At 36.8% G+C, this 22,190-nt stretch overlaps 1 protein-coding gene across 1 annotated transcript in view; it reads left to right on the top strand.

Moving 5' to 3' along the window:
* The first annotated feature begins 2,923 nt into the window (after positions 1-2,923).
* LOC149781249 (uncharacterized) overlaps positions 2,924-22,190 on the top strand; it is a 41,877-nt gene continuing 22,610 nt past the window's right edge. Inside the window, exons 1-2 of the mRNA XM_089934726.1 lie at positions 2,924-3,142; positions 8,344-8,550. Of these exons, the coding sequence (XP_089790852.1) occupies positions 3,004-3,142; positions 8,344-8,550 (346 nt within the window). The 5' untranslated portion in view covers positions 2,924-3,003. The remainder of the gene's footprint in view (positions 3,143-8,343; positions 8,551-22,190) is intronic.

Genomic DNA, 22,190 nt, shown 5'->3' with positions numbered 1-22,190 from the left:
GTTATACACGGCGGCCAATATATTTGGTGAATGTAAAACCCGGTAAGGACCACCAATCCACGAGATGCTACTGGCAAGTTTTCTCACCTACCCACCTTGGCAGAGCCAATAATCGAAACCATGTGGACAGGTGAGATGTGAGTGATCTGTAAAAGCAAACGCCTTACACTCGGCCACGAATTTCCACGTTATATGCATTACTGCTTCCTGAATATGCAGTTAGAAAACAAATATTTGTTAAGAAAACAAAGTTAACGGCTTTTTTTAAACAAGTTTACTCGTGAAGATCAAACAGTGGAAATAAACATGTCTAATTATCAATGTACAATGACATCACATCAGAAGTAAGGTTTAGTTATGTACTCACAAACCTAAAACGTATTTGATTGATTGATTACTTGGATTTACGTCGCCTGTACCTAAAAGAACATGTGCTACGGGTTTATTCCCGCACAGCGGGATGCTAAATGTTCCTAGGGGAAGGAATTAGTGCAACATCCCCCAGGCGTTTATGTGCTCAAGGAGCGCTAGTAATTTAGCCGTCAGGTCGTAGGACTATGTCTCTAACCACCTGAATGAAGGGCTTTCATGAGTGGGAATGGGCCCAATACACATTCATGTTAACAACAAAATGAACCTCATCATTCCAACATAAAACTAAACATTTTCTTCAAACCTCTCATTCGAGATACACATTTCTTTTTTATAACAAGAATTTAGTTCAGAAAATGAAGTTTATACCTTTTCTTTAAATTTTGAACCCTTGTACAAAAATGGAACTCCAATACGTAACATTGTGTAACACATGACAAACTACTACCAATGTTAGTACTTAGGCTGCAACGATGTATCGATATATCGCGATTCATACCAAATATATAAAAACCTAATAAAACATACGAGTTAATTTTATGCCCGTAATTCAAGCTGACGTTCACTGAAAGGGAATACTAAATGGTCCCAAATACAAACCACACTGTCGTGTTTGACATTATTTTGGACTGAAAATAAGAAATTATTAGTGATGTCGCCTTGTGCAAGCTATGTAAAATATAGTGGAAATACAACCAATCATAATAGCCCCCCGTCTGGCCAACGTAAATTCGTCTGCAAAGACAAATAGGTCCTCAATGAAAAGCGTTCCGGTGAGAAATTAAAAAGCTAAAATTCCATCTTTGGTTTTACTATCCACAAAGTACAGTGCTGATGGTGACAGACACAATGCAATTACAAATGCATTTGCAAGATTTATTATCGAAGATCTGAGACATATAGTGTCGTGAGTAATGATACAATGTTAGGCTAGCGATAAAAGACACGCTGCATGATACAGGTCATAACTGGGGCCCTCCAACAGCGACATACAAGCGACAAGGCATACACGTTTTCTTCAGTTGGTAATAAACATGCTTACATTTATGCATCTTGAATTTCCTGAAATTGTACTTTTTTAGTTAGTTTATCCGACCAATATGTCCTGCAAAACCTGATACAAACAGAAGCTGTCTGAAAGTTCGAATAAAAATCTGGGCAATGAACGTCTTTCGCTAGCCTAACATTGTATCAAAATAGTTACACAGGGAAAATTAGAAAGCAGCTGTAGTATGACACGGCATTTACCCAGCGGAAATAATACGTTTTCGTCGTCTTGGCTTATCGGCTCCAAGGCTCTTAGTTCCCTATGAAAACCAAAGTTGCATTTTTTTCCTTGAATCCAGTAATTTTGATAGACCTGTAAAATGGTGCGTCTATGATGTGATAGCCCATGACCTCATTGTGCTATTCTATGGTATTTTATTTAGACCCTAAAGAACACTCGTCATAGTATCAACCATTCTATTTGTGAAAATATATGAATATTCTCCTAAATAAATGTTTCAATGATCAGAACGATATTTTCAATTACTGCGTCTCTCACGTTTGTTGTTGACATTGTCAATACCAAGTTCATTCGTTTGCTTCTTTGAAAGCTTCGTTTCTGACTCGTCCACATCGTTAACTTTATCATCTTAAATTCAAACGGACAAACTGGCTGCCTTAGTTCATTCACAAACAAATCTAATCAACCAAAACCTAAAGTGTCTACTTCACGAGTGTTGTTTACAAAGTAGTTCATAATATACTAAACTATTTTTAGGCACACGTATATTGCACGTTTGTGCAATATGTAGGTGTTCAGTATCGTAAAATATTGCACGATTTGGACAATGTAAAGTTAAGGGAAACAAAAAAGAAGCATATAATAGTAGAAATTCTGGTATTGGTAGCTGAAATTCTCAGTCCACATATTTTAGTAACCTAAAGGGAAAGGAAAAAATATATTTTTCAACATATCGTTACTAACTATAACATAAATCTCGCCAACACGAATTTTATCCCTTTATCTGACAGGCTGCCAAAAAGTGGTCTCTTGATTCCAGCGACCTAAATAGCATACTTTTTATCGGTGCTCGCCAGATCTCCGTTTATAATACCTGAGATCATGATTTAAATCCGATCCGAGTTTCCAAACACTTTAGGAAATGTAATGATATACGACGGTCCAGTGAGGGTAATGGGATTACGTCACTGGCACGTTCGAATAACATCATGTGACTCAGAGGGCAAAATATAATGCCATCTGAGGAGATGAAATATTTTCGGGAAGAAATAACAGACAACAAATGACAAGTGAGTTTCAATCATTAACCAACGGGATTCTCAAAACTGAGGAATAGTAATATAATATATTTTAATATAATCTTTAATTAATATCGTTTGCCCTTTGACAAGCATTGTGTGCCAAATAACGCTCTAGCTTAACTCGTCCAACAATTTACTCATACCTAATACGTTGGAACTAAAATGGTCAATATTGAAATAGCCCTGATTACAGCAATAGATAGCCAAGTGCAATCACGAGTGCTTTACTATGGGGAAATAAACTAGTTTATCATATCAGAACAGATGACCTTTCAGACGCATCTAATGTAGGAACAGGATTTAATATCACACGACAACGAAATGGTGCAAATAATAAATATAATGAGAATTGGATCTCTAATAGTCGGATGCCTTGGCATGGGAATTGCAGGTTACGTCTACGTATTTCCAGCTTACGCTAACGCGATAAAGGCCACGTTCAACTACACACAGACTGATAGTGAGTACTACTCTCTCTCTCTCTCTCTCTCTCTTGATGTGATGAATTTTATGTAATATTTTATATAAAAATTATGTTATATTTTTATATAAAATATACACGTTTGTATGTTAAAAATTCAATAAAAATGTTTGTATCATAAATCAAAGTTTTAATATGAAATATTCGAATCTTGTATATATCACAATTCTTATTTAAAATTGTGAATAACTAGTAAAACGTCGCCTCATAATTTTCATGTTCCGTTGACTATTTTTTTTTTTTTTTTTTGATTTTATACATGTAATAATTTCATGCATGGTAATAAAACATGTGCATATATCTTGGTCGCTTATATGAGCGCCCTTAAACAATAAATTGTGACTGTAAGGTGGTTACATTAGTTTATCACTTGTGTACTAGCCAAGCAGTCCAGACGTAATATTTTACAGAATTTCATTTTGGTTCGTTGCATCTGAACTTATAATTCATGCACTGCACTTTATACTTTTTTATATATAAAAAAACGAAGAAAATTGAAGGAAATGTACAAATCAATAACGAAAGTGTGGTAATTATGTATGCAATCCAACTGCTATCACACCTGATAATTTTTCATTTGTTGTAGCTATCAATCTTCACTATGTCTTCGCACGAACATATACAAAATCAGTCAGAAAATTAAGTTTCAGTCGTGCAGTCAGACTACAAAATTGTCCAAGTATTCTTTTTAACAACAACAACAACAATAATAATAATAATAATAATAATAATAATAATACAGGCAGTCAGTTGTGTATATAATGATAGAAATAGACCATAGCCAAACGTCAAATTTACATTGTTTCTTCGGTCTGTCATTGTATTCGACACTATAAAATTACTAAATCATTCATAATATTGGATATTATTTCAAAAATGAAACATTACTACATCACTCAAAAAATAAAAACAAATAGTGTACACACAAAATAATAAAATATTTTTGCACATTTCGTAAATGGTTTGCGCACCACAGGTATTACGTACTTCGGTCATAGTGACAGGCGTAATATGCACAGTGGAGAGAATATTGACACACGCATATTTTGAAGAAATGTATATATATATATATATATATATATATATATATATATATATATATATATATATATATATATATATCTTTTAAAGTTTAAATGAAACAGCTTTACCATCAAAATTAAAATTCTATTCCAGTTTTACAATAATTTCTAATGTCCTATCATGCTCTTTATATATCATGTCATTAAACATTGTAACCTTTAAGCAGCTATCGGTATTCGTGACCACTGAGTAAAGAAAAATAATTATTATGGTGTATGCAGTGCCAGATTAAGGCCTTCCAGGGCCCTAAGTACTGAACATAGTATGGTCCCCTCCACCCAATAAAATGTGAAACTAATAATAAAAAAAGGGGGGAGGGAGAAGAAAAAAAATTAAAACCCCAAAAGGTTGTAAAAATACCAGGGTTGAATTCATTCCAAATCAAAATGATTGTACATGTAGATTGAAATGGTCATATATAATTCGTCCACTTTTATCTTCAACAATTAATTTGAATTTTTTTTTTGGTGCCCCTGTTTGGCTATTGCCCTAAGCACGTGCTTAGTGTGTGTGCTTCATGGGTAATCCATCACTGGGTTCATGAATGTAACATTTGTAAGGAACCTGTAAATGTATGTGTGAAAAGTGACCAATTAGATCCTCGCATCACAGTGCAAATGGGTTAGCAAATCGTGCAGGCTTACAATATATCACGTGTACAGCCTAAACTTCTTAGAAGCCATACCATGTTCCTAATCATCATGTGTGGTCTTCTTGGATGAACTAGGACTTTATCGCACAGATACGACCAAGCAAATTATAAATACTAGCCTGACAGTGGTGGTAATTTTACAAACAAAATCTAGGTCAGGGTCATTCATCACGCACCTATATGAACCGAAACATTATGAATGGTCAGTGTGACAATACATAATGGCATACGCCTATAAATGTGATCTTGATGAGCACAGGAAAGTGATACAGAAATGCTTGCTCATTTGGTCTAATGAATGTGATACTGGATGCACTGTACAAGTAGATATGTAGATGCAAAATAGATTGACTATCCGTTCGTTATGGAGAAACTAATTCCTGGCGAATACGATTTATCTCCCTTGCACAGGAGCAGATGCATGCTAACGCTAGTACAAAACAAACCGCACCAAAGATGTTATGTACATTGAAAATCAAAGAAATATACCACTTTAGAAATGTAACATTTCACATACAAGCAGGTTTGAACTGTACAAAGGTAAACATAATTATCTTATCGGTTCAACAGCCGATCTTAAAAGCCGACACAAAAAATGACTGGAAATATGGCCAACAAACTAACAATGATTTCGAGCAAGACTAATTTAAATTCATAAAAGAGCGCCATATTCGGTTTAAAAAAAAAGAGACTCTAAGAAGAAACAACAGTAAAAATATTTAAACTGCTGAATTTGCTATTACAGCAATGGTTGCCGAAGATTAAAAAGTTGTTTTCTGAAGAAGAAGAAAAATATTAATTGAAACGAAAACGAAATATACAGTGTATCGACGGTACTACCATTAAGAACATGTTTGAATGAAAAATTCAAAAAGTTGCAAACAAATGAGGCGATAAAATGAGAATACCCACGACTGCTACAGATTAATTTAGCATCTTAATTTTGGACAAAAACCTTATACAGTGACATGAAATATAGTAGCAAGTGTTATTCCTCTTTGAACTATCCAAAATAAAACATCTATTTTTCTACAAATGAGCAAGAAAGTTCCTCGATGTTTCAAAGATGGGTTGGACCATATAGTTATCAGAGATTTAGTGTCAAAACATTATTTATCACCAATAACAAAGACCACAATATTAAGTTTGTCAGCAATTATAAATATTTGTTGAAATACAATTTAAACTTGAAATGTAAAAAAAAATATGTTTATTTAATAACAAAGAAAATTACAAGAAAATGAATTTACCCAAAGCGTACAAGCATGCAACGTATAGCATCAAACTTAATATTGTACCTATCTTTGATTACGATGACAGGTATTTTTTAGCAAAGTAAACATATTACGGACCCGTACGCATTTCCAATGCAGTGTGTCCAAGAGCCTTTAATTTTTTTTGTAGACTTTTAAAAACGTGCCTGTAAGTATGTCTTAAAGTGTTTATATTTGTTTGTTTTGCTTTTGTTAATTTGCTGTAAATAGAAACGTGTTTTCTCGGAACGCTATGATTACGGAGATATACATGTGCACTATACTGTCATACATAATGGTAATTGAAAATATCTATACCTAAAAGGTAGTTTAGTTAGGTTAGATGCTTTCTTATTTTACATTTTAAAAAATTTCCCACATTTATCAATAATATATATTAATTGTACCTTCATGGACCCGTAATTGTAACCACTTAACTTCGAGATCTATCACTATTACATTTCCATTTTTAATTAAAGACCTTTTGTAAGCCTTCTTGAACAGAAAAGTTCAACAGATGATGACGATGTAACAAGTAAAGGCTTCTGTAATCAATCTGTATCATATTTACTGCAAACATTATTTTCCACAATTAGTCAAATTATTATATTATGACGTTCTTTCATATGTATTGCGCTAAATGAATGTATTCATTGTGAAACAGGGTGGCTAAGCTAACATGCCCCGAAAATATTGAATAGGTTGTTTGTTCTATAAGTTTACGTGTGCATATCGCACAAAATAGAAATACATTTTGTAGGCATCTACATTTTCTTTTCTATTTATTTGAAGGCGGAACTATTGTGGCACATCGACTGATATATGTCCACTTCCATGACTTTTGTTATCTTGTGCATTTCTCAAATCAAGCCAGATAGAACGGTGATCCGTATATAAAAATCGTTAACACTTGCCGTACTGATTTGTGTTGTTCTTGGAGTAATATTGGCTTCTGCATACTGATGTATGTACTGGAATCCCTGAGAATAAATCGTATTTGGGAACCTCCTATAACTACCAGTTATATCGCATGTGCTGTAATCTCTGGGAATACTCCATATTTAGGGACATTCTATAGCCACCACTTAGACTGCTTGAATTTGAAGCCTTTGGAATAAATTGTATTTGGGGACCTTCTATAGCCACCACTTAGATTGCCTGAACTGGAACCCTTGGGAATAAACCGTATTTGGGGACCTTCTATAACCACCACTTAGATTTTTTCTATTGTCTAAAATTAACTTTCCAGATTAATATGCATTAATAGTCATATAAAGATGCTCCAATGTGCACATGTATTGGCGCTAAGTTCTCAATTATAGGCCTCCGCTGTGTAGAATAGCGCTCCGTCGTAATCACACCCACCTCTCATCTCGAGTTTATCTTAATCAACGTTTCTTTAAGATCACCTTCTTGTTCTCCAGTTGTACTATTAACACTGTCGTTGAAAGCTCCTCGTATCGTTAGAAAACAGATCTGCAAACCATCATGTTTTATTATAAAATATATTTATGACTGCTTAACGCTGTTGTTAAAAGCAAAGAAACTACTTGTGACAAATCATTTTTGATAAACGTAAAATATATATAGAAAAATGGGTATTTACTTGTGAACACCTTACTAAACACACATTCTCAATTTCCTTTCCGCAACTGACGACGTTATGTCGCCAATTTTTAGCTTTTTACCTGTGAAAACAGTAATTGCCTGCACAGGTGACATTGCTTAGTCTAGTGTGGTTAAGCCGGAATACGACACAAGGATGAAAACGACAAAATGTTTCCATGGTTTTTAGAGCGCATGCTTTAATTTGGATATAAGTTTATTTCATATTAACAAGTAACCATCTTAGCAGTATCTTGATAACATTTTGGGATAAAATAACGAATCATTTATAATTATTTTGCCATAGTTAACAGTTTCAAAATGAACTTTATGGCAGCAGCTCTTTGGTAGACTAATATATCGACTGTAGACCAGATGCAGTTTAGTGACGACACAACATTGCACCTCATGGCGACCTTCATAACACATAAAATCGACGCTGTTATGTGAAATTAATCGGTTATATCTTTAAAACAATTCAGCCTATTTAAATACACGTTTGTTATATACTTCCATTTACTATGTATATTCTTTCAGGGCACATAACAAGAGGACGAAATAAAGAATCAGATTTAATCTCATTTCAGTTGAGATGATATCATCACTGAGCAATTTTGGAATTTGCTTTGGGTTTCCTGCCGGTTACATGCACGAAAGACTGGGACCAAGATGGACGTCATTTACCGCTTTGTTGATATCAACCGTTGGAATGATTCTGATCTGGAGCACAACACTTATGAAGGATTTCTACCACGATCATGCCTACCTCCAGTACATATATTTCTTTATTGTAGGTCAGTATTGAGAATCATTGTTTTGCATGTTTTTTTAGTGCTAAGATTATTTTGCAGTTTACCGCTCCATTGGCCTAGTGGTTAGATCGTCCTCCTCGGATGCTAGAGGTCGCGGGTTCGAACCCCGGCCGAGTCATACCAAAGACTTGCAAAATTGGTACTAACCGCTGCATCGCTTGGCGCTCAACATTAAGAGGTTAGCGATAGGACTGGTCGGCCTGGTGTCAGGATGAGGTGGGATGCCCCAGTGCTAGACATCACTTTAAACTGTCACACTGCAGACATCGTAGCGATATAACTGAAAATTGTTAAAGCTACATTAAAAATCTAAATCACACCACACACATTTTGCAGTTTTCTTTAAAGTAGCATAACTCAGTTTAAACACACACACACACACACACACACACACACATATATATATATATATATATATATATATATATATATATATATATATATATATATATATATATATATATATATATAGAGAGAGAGAGAGAGAGAGAGAGAGAGAGAGAGAGAGAGAGAGAGAGAGAGATACATATATATACAGGGGCCCCGAGTGGCCGAGTGGTCTAAAGCACTCACCGTTCCGGATCACTGCCATCTCATCTCTGCCTGCGTGGGTTCAAGTCCAAGGCTCGGCTAGCGTGGGTACGTGGGAAAGCCTGCCAGTAGCTTCTCGTGGGTCGGTAGTTCTTCCCTGGGTTTTCCAGGGTTCTTCCTCCACCAGTTATACTGGCCGCCATGTATAGCCTATCTTGTGCTGAAAAATAGCGTTAAATTCTAGAACAATATATATATATATATATATATATATATATATATATATATATATATATATATATATATATATATATATATATATATTTATTTAAATTTCACGCCTTAGTTCGATGAAAGACATTATTGAACAAAGGCGCCTGAGCACTTTTTGTTTTCTTACTGTAGGATTTTTGTTTGACTTTCTTTGGTGGTTTACGGCACAGAAACACTCACGTAGGCTATTTAGTACTTGGAGTAGCCGTCGTACATGCAATATGAAGCATCGGGCCTGTTCAACATCCACGAGGCTGCATGTGCATTGCGTCGACTGAATAGATCTAATGGTTTAAAATTTTAGGGAATATTTAATTGTGCCTAATCCAATAGGATGCACAATTTGCTTTTCTGATATTTCTCAGTGTATATGCAGTCTAGTAATTATAGTGTGCATAACGTGATATTCTTAGACGTTCTTAATAAATGTGCAGCAGATTATTTATAGGCTGCATAGTGTAGTATTCTTAGACCTTCTTACTGTATCTATGTTTAAACTTTATTTAAATATTGTGTAGTATTCTGATAATTTTTCAAATAATGTAGCGAACATTTCCATTGGTCAGAACGTAACCATGTGATCAGGATTAGCTGCGTTAATTTAAGAGTTTATTGTTATTGTTGTTGTTCATTTTTCCTGCGTTTAGCAGGGTATAAACTGTCAGTTGCTGAATCAAGGGGCAAATAAGACCCAAATGTCCTTTTCTGCGCTGTGTGATGCAGCAACTGATAGTTTGTGGCACGCCAATCGCAGAAAAAGTAATATTAAACATATATAATCGCAAATTGTTTACGATTTTATTATAATAATTGTAACTTTTTTATTTCGGATTTAGAACCTTATTTCAGCTTTTGAACCCTTGTTGAGAGTTTGCGGTAGGTAGCTACTTTTTATATACAGAACATGGGATTATATATCAATAACGTAAAAGCTAAATCAGCATCAATTAAGCAATTCCACCAAAATTTTATGCGATTTATGTTTTGAGCATTCAGCAGCATGGACTTAATAATTTATCTAAATGGGCATATGTATTTAGAGTAGAAGCTCAGTATTCAAATCAGATGATATGTTGTTTTGTAGGGCATAGACCCGCGAGTAAGCAATTTTAAGTTCTTTAATTATATTTTCGTATTCATTATCAGGCTATGATACCAACAGAACCTCATTGCAAATGAATTAAGACTCTCGGTAAATAGTTATAGTGATGCGGTCTTATAGTCAGTACAATGTAAGACATGAACCCTGACAGTTAAGATGGGGGGGGAATGGGCGGGATTTATCTTTCTTTACCGACCTCCACATTGACTATAAGATGAGGCGGCTTACACTGCAGGACGATGGGTCTATGTGTTATGTTAGTCAATGGACCCCTCCTCTCCCAATCCCTATACACACTTACTTATACATTTAATTTCATTTGTATGAAATCGGAATGAAAGTGCTGAAGCTCCAGTGATCTTTTCGGTACATTTTGACTTCCCAGCTCGAGATGGGGGTCTAACTTATTACTAATATTAGTACCCTTGCTTCGTGGACGGTGTCCAAACACGAGCCTATATATAAATCAATGGAGCCGATGGGTTTGATTCACACCCGTCACACCCGCCTGCGCTTGTTCAGAATATTGACAAATGGTTTGAAGATTTTCCAAACCGAATACGTGCTGCTCTGACCAATGGAAATATTCTCTACATTTACAAATTATTGCAGTTGCAATTATAAGTGTTTAGAATTGTTTATGCCACAACAAAGGCAGAATAAATAACATTAAACTCATTAATCTATCTGTAGCACGGTATTTATAGTGTGGTGTTTTGATACTTTTTCATCATATTTCTAGTAAAGGATGTAGAATGTACGTAATACTGTATGCTTCTGCTTTCTCGTACAGGACTTACCCTTTCTCCTACAACTATCTCTCCAGCTACCAAAATTTCTTTCACCACTCAGGCGGTAACCAAAGAGGTGTCTAAAAAGTCTCTTAGAATTTACAGTATCTGTTGGTTTGAATCCTTGTATTTTAACCATTTCAAACGATATATTTATGGTGAAGATTGTGAAAATAAAGAATGAGCTGTCTGGCATAAATGGTATTGATGATATCACTGTATTGATATTCGAATATCCATACTGTATCTTGTACCTCCCTTCCTCCCAAGGTATAGCGTATATGACTGTATTGATGATATTCGAATATCCATACTGTATCTTGTACCTCCCTTCTTCCTAAAGTATAGAGGATATGACTGTATTGATGTTCGAATATCCATACTGTATCTTGTACCTCCCTTCCTCCCAAGGTATAGCGTATATGACTGTATTGATGATATTCGAATATCCATACTGTATAGAGGATATGACTGTATTGATGTTCGAATATCCATACTGTATCTTGTACCTCCCTTCCTCCCAAGGTATAGAGGATATGACTGTATTGATGTTCGAATATCCATGCTGTATCTTGTACCTCCCTTCTTCCTAAAGTATAGAGGATATGACTGTATTGATGTTCGAATATCCATGCTGTATTTTGTACCTCCTTTCCTCCTAAGGTATAGAGGATATGACTGTATTGATGTATGAATATCCATACTGTATCTTGTACCTCCCTTCCTCCCAAGGTATAGAGGATATGACTGTATTGATGTATGAATGTCCATACTGTATCTTGTACCTCCCTTCTTCCCAAGAGGATATGACTGTATTGATATTCGAATATCCATACTGTATCTTGTACCTCCCTTCTTCCCAAGGTATAGAGGATATGACTGTATTGATGTTCGAATATCCATACTGTATCTTGTACCTCCCTTCCTCCCAAGGTATAGAAGATATGATTGTATTGATGTATGAATATATATATACTATATCTTGTACTTACTTTCCTCCCAAGGTATAGATAGTTATCCAAAATTGTCTAGAGGGAAATCTAGAATTTTCAGAATCTGATCCGTTGATGATTTAAATACTCTCAAGTATAGATGACATATTGAGGGTAAATTAGAGTAAAGTTTGTGAAAACCTATCTACACATCGAACTCTCTATAGTATGAGTTGTATGGTATTCGTATATTCTCTCAGTATATCTATGGCATCGAATGCAGAGAGCAGCAGGGAAGTTGAACAGACCAGTGCGAACAGCCAAAATAAACCTTCCTACGAGAACTTTCTCCGTAGAAGCCTCAGAAAGCAGAAATAACGCCTTCTACGGAAGCTAATTTTCATGCATTTCAGACCAAGTGCATCGGGTGGTCGCGCCGGTGTGTTAGTAAATAATAGCGTCCAGGACAGGAAAAATAAATTAAGGGAATACATTTTTGTTTTTTGTTGTCATTAGGGGGCTGCTTCTTCATGAATAAATTTGATCAAGACCAATTCGATACCGACTGCGTGGATCGTGAAGATTGATCGTAATAAAACCATGCGGCGTTGCCTGAGCGCGGCTGAACAAATTTTTAAATTTATTTATATCCATGTCGCCGTTGCACCAGGTCTGATGGATATTTCTCAGCGTGTGTGTGTCCACGCCATTGAACACCGATAAAATATTACAATTATCTCTAATCACCTTTGGAATCTGCGTATATCTCTGTGTTACGTAAATAACATCGGTGTTCTTGTGTCTGCCACGCGAGAATATCCTAGCCGGATTAGTTTGCTTGTCCAGCATAACATCGTCGAATACAACACGATTATTAACATCGCCGTCCAAATTCTCCACGGATGGAGCTTCATTGATGTCTGTGATGAATTCGATTGTGCCTTCCTCGGTATTGTCGCTAAATTCTTTTAGCACTTGATAACATCGCTGATCGTCAACGGATGGTGCAACCAAGTACAATTTGTCCCATTTTAGCCATCGCATGATCAAATTCAATAACAATTGCGTCTTACCAGATCCTGAGGGGCCGATGATTATCATTCTAATCGAATTCGGTAATACCGCATGATGTTTAACCTGCTCGCGTCGTTTCGTGGCTGAAAAATCAATTACATTCATGTTACTAAAATACATGGATCTATATTGTGTTAAGTGTCGCACACACACAGCTACGATAAATCCAACCGAAATCGTTACACGCAACAACAGAAACGCAATTGCAGGAGAATGCGAAGTTTGCAAGACACGCAAGTTCAGATTTGTAAAAAAAAAACTAGAACCGGAGGAGACATTGCCGCCTCCATGAAAAATCTACCTGGGCTGCCCTGGGCGAAATATCCCGGAGAGAAGCATCTGCCAGGGTACAATTACTGCGGACCCGGAACGAGACTCGATATCAGACTCGACGATAATAACCAACCAAAGCAAGGTGAAGATCCGGTAAACGCCATCGATAAAGCTTGTTACTACCACGACCTTGCATATCGCAGCGGAGATTTACAACAAAGGCATCTCGCTGATATCAAGCTAATTCACGCATTAGACGCGATTCCTGATAAAAATTTCAAAGAGAAATTAGCAACCTGGCTGGTAAAAGGCGCGATGAAAGGCAAATTAGTATTCGGCGCTGGTAAATAATATGGAGCAAATATATTATTCTCCGCGAGGATTTTGGCGAGGAAAATCAGCGATTGCCAAACTTGCCAAGGCCGCTAAAGTAAAACAATCCGTCGCTGAATCGTGGCTATCAAAACAGGCAATTTGGCAAATATATCTTCCTCCGCCTAAAAAAATACCATACGCGAGTTTCACCGTCAGAGTCCCTAATGAGGTCCATCAAGCGGATCTTATGTTTCTTCCTCACGATACCGTTGACGGCGTCACATACAAATATGTCCTAACTATTGTCGATATCGCTAGTAGGTATAAAGAAGCAGAGCCATTATCGAATAAAACAGCAACGGAGATCGCTAAGGCGTTTAGCGAAATTTATTCACGATCCCCGTTGACATGGCCGAATCTTCTCCAGGTTGATCCAGGTCGAGAATTTCTTGGCGCGGTTACTTCACTGATGAAAAAGAATAATGTTAAAATCCGTCGCGGTATTGTGGGTGTTCATCACAATCAAGCTATCGTTGAAAGATTCAATAAAACGCTTGCAGAACGATTATTCGGATACCAATACGCGCGTGAATTTATTCAGAATAATCGATCTCACGATTGGGTATCAAGATTGCCTCATGTAATCAACGCGCTGAATAATGAGACGACTCGAACAATAGCAATGAAACCTGCAATTGCAATTACAAAATCGAATATACCCCTAAAACGAGATTCCACAATTCAGCCTGTACTATGTAGTGTCACAGTCAGGTATTTGTATAAAGAAGGCGAGGTTGAAGGAGGCAGAAAAAGAGCGACCGACCCAACCTGGAGCGTTACAACACACAAAATATCCGCCGTGACAAGATCGTCAGGAAGACCAGCGATTTATATCCTAGATTCGTTAGCGCCACAACGCGGATTTACCAAAGAAGAATTACAAATAGTCCCCGAAGATACTCAATTACCACCAGCGTCATTGAGATAATTTACTCGAATTCGTCCTAGTTGAGATAATTTTCTTACTCTCGACACGGCCAAATACACTAGATTTGACCAAGAAATTCTATCATCGACGATCCAAACTCGTCCATCTATGGTCAATCCCTGCGACGAGTGTATCGTTGTTGCGTAGCCTAATTTCCACGGTGATTTTTCTGCATTTATCGCGTCATTGACAAGATTAATATCAACGAAGATAATATCATTTAGGACCAAGTTTTTTTCCTTTCCGCATGGCAAAATAATATTAATATTTTGTCGCCTAGTATTAGCGGGCCTGTAGCATAACGGTACCTGCAGCGTTGGAAATTTCTCGCAATGCAGCTTGAATAACATTTCCTGAATAATATCACGAATAATTTTTCTACTAGCAACGATCAGATGATCGGGACGCCACAAATTTAGAAAATCGCTCATCGGAGTTTCGTCGATTATTTTCCTCATGACGTCACACTGAATCTTATTCGGTTGTAATCGAATTAATTTTTTGAATTCGGTCAACAAAATATCCGTAGATCTATAATCAGCGTCGATTTCCTCATAATAATCAACGAAGTCTCTGAGCCATTCGTGAGGCGATTCACCATCAATCGGATCAGGTTGGCCGTGATCCCCGCACATTATCACAGCGGTATTTTTCCCTTCCAGCCAAGCTAATATCGATTTTAGTATATCTAAATTTACCGTGCAAATCTCATCGAATATTATGATCTTGTTGATATATTTGTCTCCCATGCGAGCCGAGTCCCATGATCCACCACTGTATTTGAAATAACTGTGATACGTGCAAGAATTAACACCGCGCTGCTTTATTTCTCGCGCTAATCTATGTGTCGGAGTTAACACAATCATGTCAGAATTTGCAAATAAGTTTATTACTCGCGTTGTTTTACCACTACCACCAGGCCCATTTAGGTAAACAAATTTACTGCGTGAAATTGGATCGAACGCAGATGCGGCCGCCGAAGATTCTCCAAATTTATCTCGATGAAATTCATCGCGATCTTCAACATCAGCGTCTTCGCAATAATCTAGAATATCCTCGTTTTTTATTCTCCACGTCCCCCACAAACTACCATCGGTGATTAAATTTTTCAGCCTATCTTGGTATTTTTTATCGATATAAAACGAATCTGTTGCGACTCTTACCGCGATATCAGAAAATTTGTTTATCATCGAGAGCAAATTTATACTAACATAAGCGAGCATCGACGATCGTAAATGCGTATATTGCGCTGATTCTCCGTCAAGGTAGCTAATCACGGTACCTAACTTTGCTCCATCAATGATAATATTCTCTCTATTGCAAAATATTCCTCGTGATACCGTATCGGCGATTATAAAATCCATCTCGGCGTCGTTGATAAATAATCTAGCGTGTCGATGTTTATGATCAACGGATCCACCTTGAGTAAATTTACCAATTATCTTTCTTCCTATATCTTTCGCGTTATCACAATCTGTCGGTAGCCACACATTAGTTTGTTTTTTGTAGGATATAATCGCCTCGCTCACTGTCAACGACACTAACATCGACGAATCTAGCATATATCTCAATAACACCGTAGGAAACCAACGACGCTGAGATAAATGCTTGCCGAACCAAATATAGCAGATTTTATGCAAATTTTCAGCAAACTCGAACGACGTGACGCAAGCGAATCCGGTCATGACAAAATTAGGCAACGGTCCGTTAATCGCTACTCTTGCCATCTCGCTGGTAGGATGGCCGAATTTAGCAAAATAATCTGCACAATCGCCATATCCAAGGAAACTTCCAGGATAACACGCGCTCATGTCAACAGAGATCATATCTTCGAAATCGTACTTGGTATTCCACAATCCGCCATGGCCGTATTCGATACAGCTAAGTTGAATATCAGCGAGAAACTCGTTCCTTGTAGGCTTCCACGAGTTTTTCTCTCTAGCGGCGTGAGCAGCAACAGACGGAACTGTAAAGCAATTTGTCAGTAACTGATCGGGATTCGACGAATATTTCACCGCGAGATTTCTCATCGACTCGTGTAATATTTCATCCCTGTAAATATCACCGCATGGCAAAATAAATTGATCGTATCTTTCTTCACTCGAGAATAACCATATCGATATTGGATCAGATGCGCTTAATTTTTTGATAAATCTGAACATGGCATCGGAATTATTATTCTCCGCATCTATAGGATAAAATTTGACAATACGATCCCGCGGAAATATCATTACCGATTGCGACCACGCGTGAGAATTGTGATCGACAATCTCGATTGGTGCTCCTCGGGATCTATACGGCGACGAGTATAATATTTCTCCCGATAACGTTTTCACCGTGATAGGAAATTTAAGATTTTTACTCAACACAGCTACATCGTCCACAGATGCACCATTAGCGACAGTCTTCGCCCACGCATTAATTTTATTCAACCTCAACTGGGTCAGACCAGATCCACGTCGAGCGTTTTTCATGTGCTCGATAACACGCTCGGCCACGCAATTTATCATTGGCGATTCTTTCATCGCAGGTAGGTTTTTTACGTCCAGATTATTATTTAGCCGATAAATTCCATAAACAACTGCACTAGATGGATATGCCCTAGCGTAATAAGGGCCATCGATTCCCAATAACAATCCATGCTTAGAGTTTTTATCGAGAACAACGTTTTTCTTACCGCCACGCACAGGATCTCGTTTATCGCGAATAATCCAAGTATCATCAGGCATTTGTGCGATAAATTTTATTCCAAAGATAAATCGCTCTTCTTTGTGTTCGTTTTTTATGTGCTCGATTATTTTCTTGGCTCGTTCCAGATTCATCGTAGCATCGATAGAATTTGTTTTCTAAGTCGACCAAGTGTGAATCGTTCCATCGTCGAAAAATTCTTTTTTCGCTCGGTCAACTTCAACTTCTGCCTCATCAAGATCAAATGCATCCATTGATTATATTTTAGACAAATGTTTAAATTATAATGAATCAATGCAAGTGGATACTAATCGGCTCAACAAAATTCTGTGACAAATCCTGCAGAGGCGATTATTGCGGTGCTCATATACATGCGATTCGGCGTGGCAGTAAAGGACCGCAACGATGTTTAGTTTGCCAAGTTGGCACGCGAGGTAAAACTCGGTTGTGTTTGGTTTGTGGAGGAAAAAATTATCGAGAATTACGGCGATATTATGAAAAAAAATCCTCGTCCGTGATAACATGTGAAGAAGATTATATTAATCGATTTCAAGCTAATAACGATTTAGACAAATAGATTATCTTATAATGAATCCAAAATCAACGATTCCTGAATCAATAATTTCAGAGAAAATGATTTCCGAGTTTAAAACTCATCCAACGATCACGGGATACGAGTCGTCGTCCGATGGTATCGTTAGGCATATCAAAACGAAGAATCGGGTCGGTTTTGTTTGTAATTCGGGTTATCTGTTATTTATCATTAACAAAGGCAAAAAACGAAGATGCGCAGGTTATTTCTGTCACAGGTTTGTATTCGAATGCTTCTACGGACTTATTAAGAATAAATTAGTTATCGACCACATTGACGGAAATAAATTCAACAATAAATTATCCAATCTCCGCGCGGTAACTCCGAGTGAAAATTCTAAATTTGGTAATATTGGTGGCGTACGGCGACCAGCTAAGGCGGTTAAATCAATAAATAGAGAAACAAGCGAGGAAATTGTATTCACATCGATGAACGCCGCCGCAAAATATTTTAGTATTAATCCAGCATCGGTGCATCGTGCAACAGAAAAAATAATCAACGCAACATTCTCCCACAAATTCGGCGAGTGGATCGAATTTTATTATATTCCGATAATATCAGATTAAAATCTCAAGTTTTTCTAAAATTAAATTGAAGATTACAAATATAATATAAATGAACGAGGAGAATATAAATAACATCATCGAAGCCATCGAGGATTTGAAAAATAAAAACATAAATTTATCTTCTGATTTGGACGCAGGTAAAATCCGGTCCGAGTTTGAAACGATTGTCCAGGGAAAACTCGAATATAGATATACGCTGCCATCCGAATATAAGTTTATAAAGAAAATCCAGATTGCGATGTATCAATCGCTCGCGATTGTTAGTGATGATCAAATCGAGGATTTTGTTAAATTATCGACGCTGGTAGAAAAAGTAAGGTCGAGTTTATCCGATGAGTACGAGTCAAGAAAAATTACTAGCTCGCGCGTCAGACAGCTAAAAAAGCTAGTCGAGGAGAATAAAAATTAGAATATAACGAAATTGTTCAATTTTCTTGATTTTGACTACCAACTACCCCGTCAGAAACAAGAAAAATTGATATTTTATTTTACAAAATACGAGAAAAATGTACAATTTTCTTCATTTTGACTACCAACTACCCCATCAAAATCAAGAAAATTCTAACTTTGTCAAATTATTTTTATTTTTCACAAATAAATTTTATTTATTAAGAATATTATTTTTACTGAAAATTTATTCTTTTTTTTTACTAAATATAACGAAATTGCTCAATTTTCTTGATTTTGACTACCAACTACCCCGTCAGAAATTGAGTAATTTGTACATTTTTCTTTGATTTTGACTACCAACTACCCCGTCAAAATCAAGCAATTTGTACATTTTTCTTGATTTTAGTAAAAAAAAAATAAATCTTCAGTAAAAATAATATTCTTAATAAATAAAATTTATTTTTCATAAATAAAAATAATTTGACAAAGTTAGAATTTTCTTGATTTTGACTACCAACTACCCCGTCAAAATCAAGTAATTTGTGTATTTTTCTTGTATTTTGTAAAATAAATATCAATTTTTTCTTATTTTTGACGGGGTAGTTGGTAGTCAAAATCGCGTATTTTGTAAAAAAATATTATTTTTTCCTGGTTTTTATTTATTTTTTTGGCCATTTTTCTTTGGTGGGCAGATTAAAAAATCTTGAGAATGAAAATCGAAGATTTTTAAGATTCTAATTTCACGATCTCACCAGCAAATTGATACTAAGCGTTTCCCCGCGTATATCAAGCAAATTTCCATTCTGGTCCGTCAGTTTGAAATTTATCTTCGATAATAATCGATTGTGACATCGCAGATAAAACGGATTTACTGGCTCTTTTATTATCAAAAAACCCGGAGAGGCGCTAGGTGAAAACGAATATAAGATAAATCCCTGCTGCACCTGCTCTGACACAGACGCATCTGCGTTATAGCTACCTTCAACGACATCCGCGTGAAGATAAATCGCGATAACCTCCGTTATGTTAACGATACCCGGCGAGATATGCCGCCCTTGCCCGGCAGGATCATTATTGTGTTTGAGAATCGATTCTGATTGTATTTTTTTAGTCCACGCGGCATGTAATTTCGGAAATAAATCATCGATGGTATCAGTGACGGATTTTCTCATTTCATCAACATCATAATCGGGAAATTTGAAATTTGATAGCGCTTCTTCGGTTAATCCAAATACTCTCATGAATTTTTGTTTTTCTCCTGAATTTCTGATCAACTCGAATTTGCTAATAGGAAGAACATAATCGGCAATTGATATATCGTCGACTATCGCCTGAATGAACATACCGTGATAATATTCAACATCATTCGCGAGTTGATTTAAAATCTTCACACGTCCGATAATTTCGCTACATGAGCCTGATTTATTTAAGATACATTCATGAAAGGATTCTCGTAGTAAATTTAATTGTAATTTATGTTCTTGAATAAATTCGTCGAGGGTTCTTCTTATCAAGATACCGTCTACGGGGGTTATTATCCCGCTAATATTGGTAGCGTCGAAGATTTTCACACCGGGGGGAATTTTAGGAAGAACCAACCACGAGAGAATTCTTTCGTCCCTGAAAGTAAAAGCGAACACTACCAGGTTAAATTTGTGGTTGTTCATGAGGTTGATGGCATTGTGTATCAGAGGCTTGTGTTTGATATTTCCGTACCATCCTTCGTCGGTGATAAAATCTGATTTTTTTGGTTCCGGTTGCTCTGAAGGAGCTTCTTCGTGCCAACCTGGAATAATAAAATCTGGTTTTTCTGGTTTTGCCAGAGGTGCGATTTCGGGCCAACCCAGAACTGTCCTAATCGACGACTGGTAAATATCGACGATATACGGCGATTTTACTTCGATTATCGATGATAGCGTTGGTTCGTGTGTTAATATTTTTATTCCTGGCGTAGCATCGCCGGTTATATTTGATATCCTACTGGTAAATTCCTTATCTAGTTGCTCAATTTCGTAACTGCCTGTTGGTATGCCAACGACGATCCAATCGGGAGTTCCATCGGGACGGTTTTTATTGGCAAAAACAAGCGAATTATTCGATGATAATCTACCGAATGATTTCGATCTAACATTGGGCCAGCTATTATAGACGCGTAACTGTGACAGCGCAATTTCCTTGACGCTAATTGGTACTGGGAAATCGATACTAAATTCTGGCCTGGTTGAGCTTGCCGATATCAGCGTCGTTATCAGCGGTGTCGTGTTTGTCACGATTTGGGCTAGTTCCGACATTATTGATATTCATTTGTTCAATCTCGGAGTAGATATTTACCATCACGGAAAATTCGAGATCGGATATAACGCCGTCGTTGAGACTCTCAGAAAGCAACGACGATAATTTCGAATACGCCTCGTTGACCTGGGATAATTTACTCGTGCATAGAGACAATTTTTCATTCGTGCATGATGATATTTTTTTTGCGATAATATTGAGAACACCAGCGATTGTTGTTGTCGACGAGATTATTATCGTTGCTGCGATCGGCGCGATTGTTGTTACCGCGGATAAGATTATACCTGCGCCGGCAATTATTGCGCTTACCGCGTACACAGCAACATCGATGGCAACTAATCTGCGCTGATATTTTTTTATTTTTATCTGATACTCGTCGAGAAGTTTTTTTAACGAATCCTGCCACGAACGCGCCTGATTGTATCGGTAGTCCGATGCGGTCATTATATTAACCTATGTAGTCATATCAACAATTGCAGTCGCTTCGGATTTACCAACTCCAATCCATGTCGATAAATATTCGAAAATTGCAAAATATACAACTGATTCTGTGACCGTTCTATCTGGTGGCGATAGCGTAAATGTTTCCGTGGTATTTTCGTTTATAGAAATAATAAAAAATCCGGGATAATATTCGTAAATTTTATGGGCACCTGCTGTCACACTGAAATTTATCTTCGAGATAAGATATACTCGATATACGCCCTGTATTGGCGGGGTGAAGCTAAATATATTATTCTCGGGCGTCCAGGTAAGATTCTGTGTCCTCAACACAAATGTTAAATTGCAGGGGAGATTTTTTGTTACCACCTGAT

This window comes from Sinohyriopsis cumingii, chromosome 15 (genome assembly GCF_028554795.1).
Source record: "Sinohyriopsis cumingii isolate HCF-2022 chromosome 15, ASM2855479v2, whole genome shotgun sequence".
In the NCBI taxonomy this organism is placed as follows: Eukaryota; Metazoa; Mollusca; class Bivalvia; order Unionida; family Unionidae; genus Sinohyriopsis; species Sinohyriopsis cumingii.
Note: the sequence above shows the minus strand (reverse complement) of the source record. Positions and strands in the feature narration are given on the sequence as shown.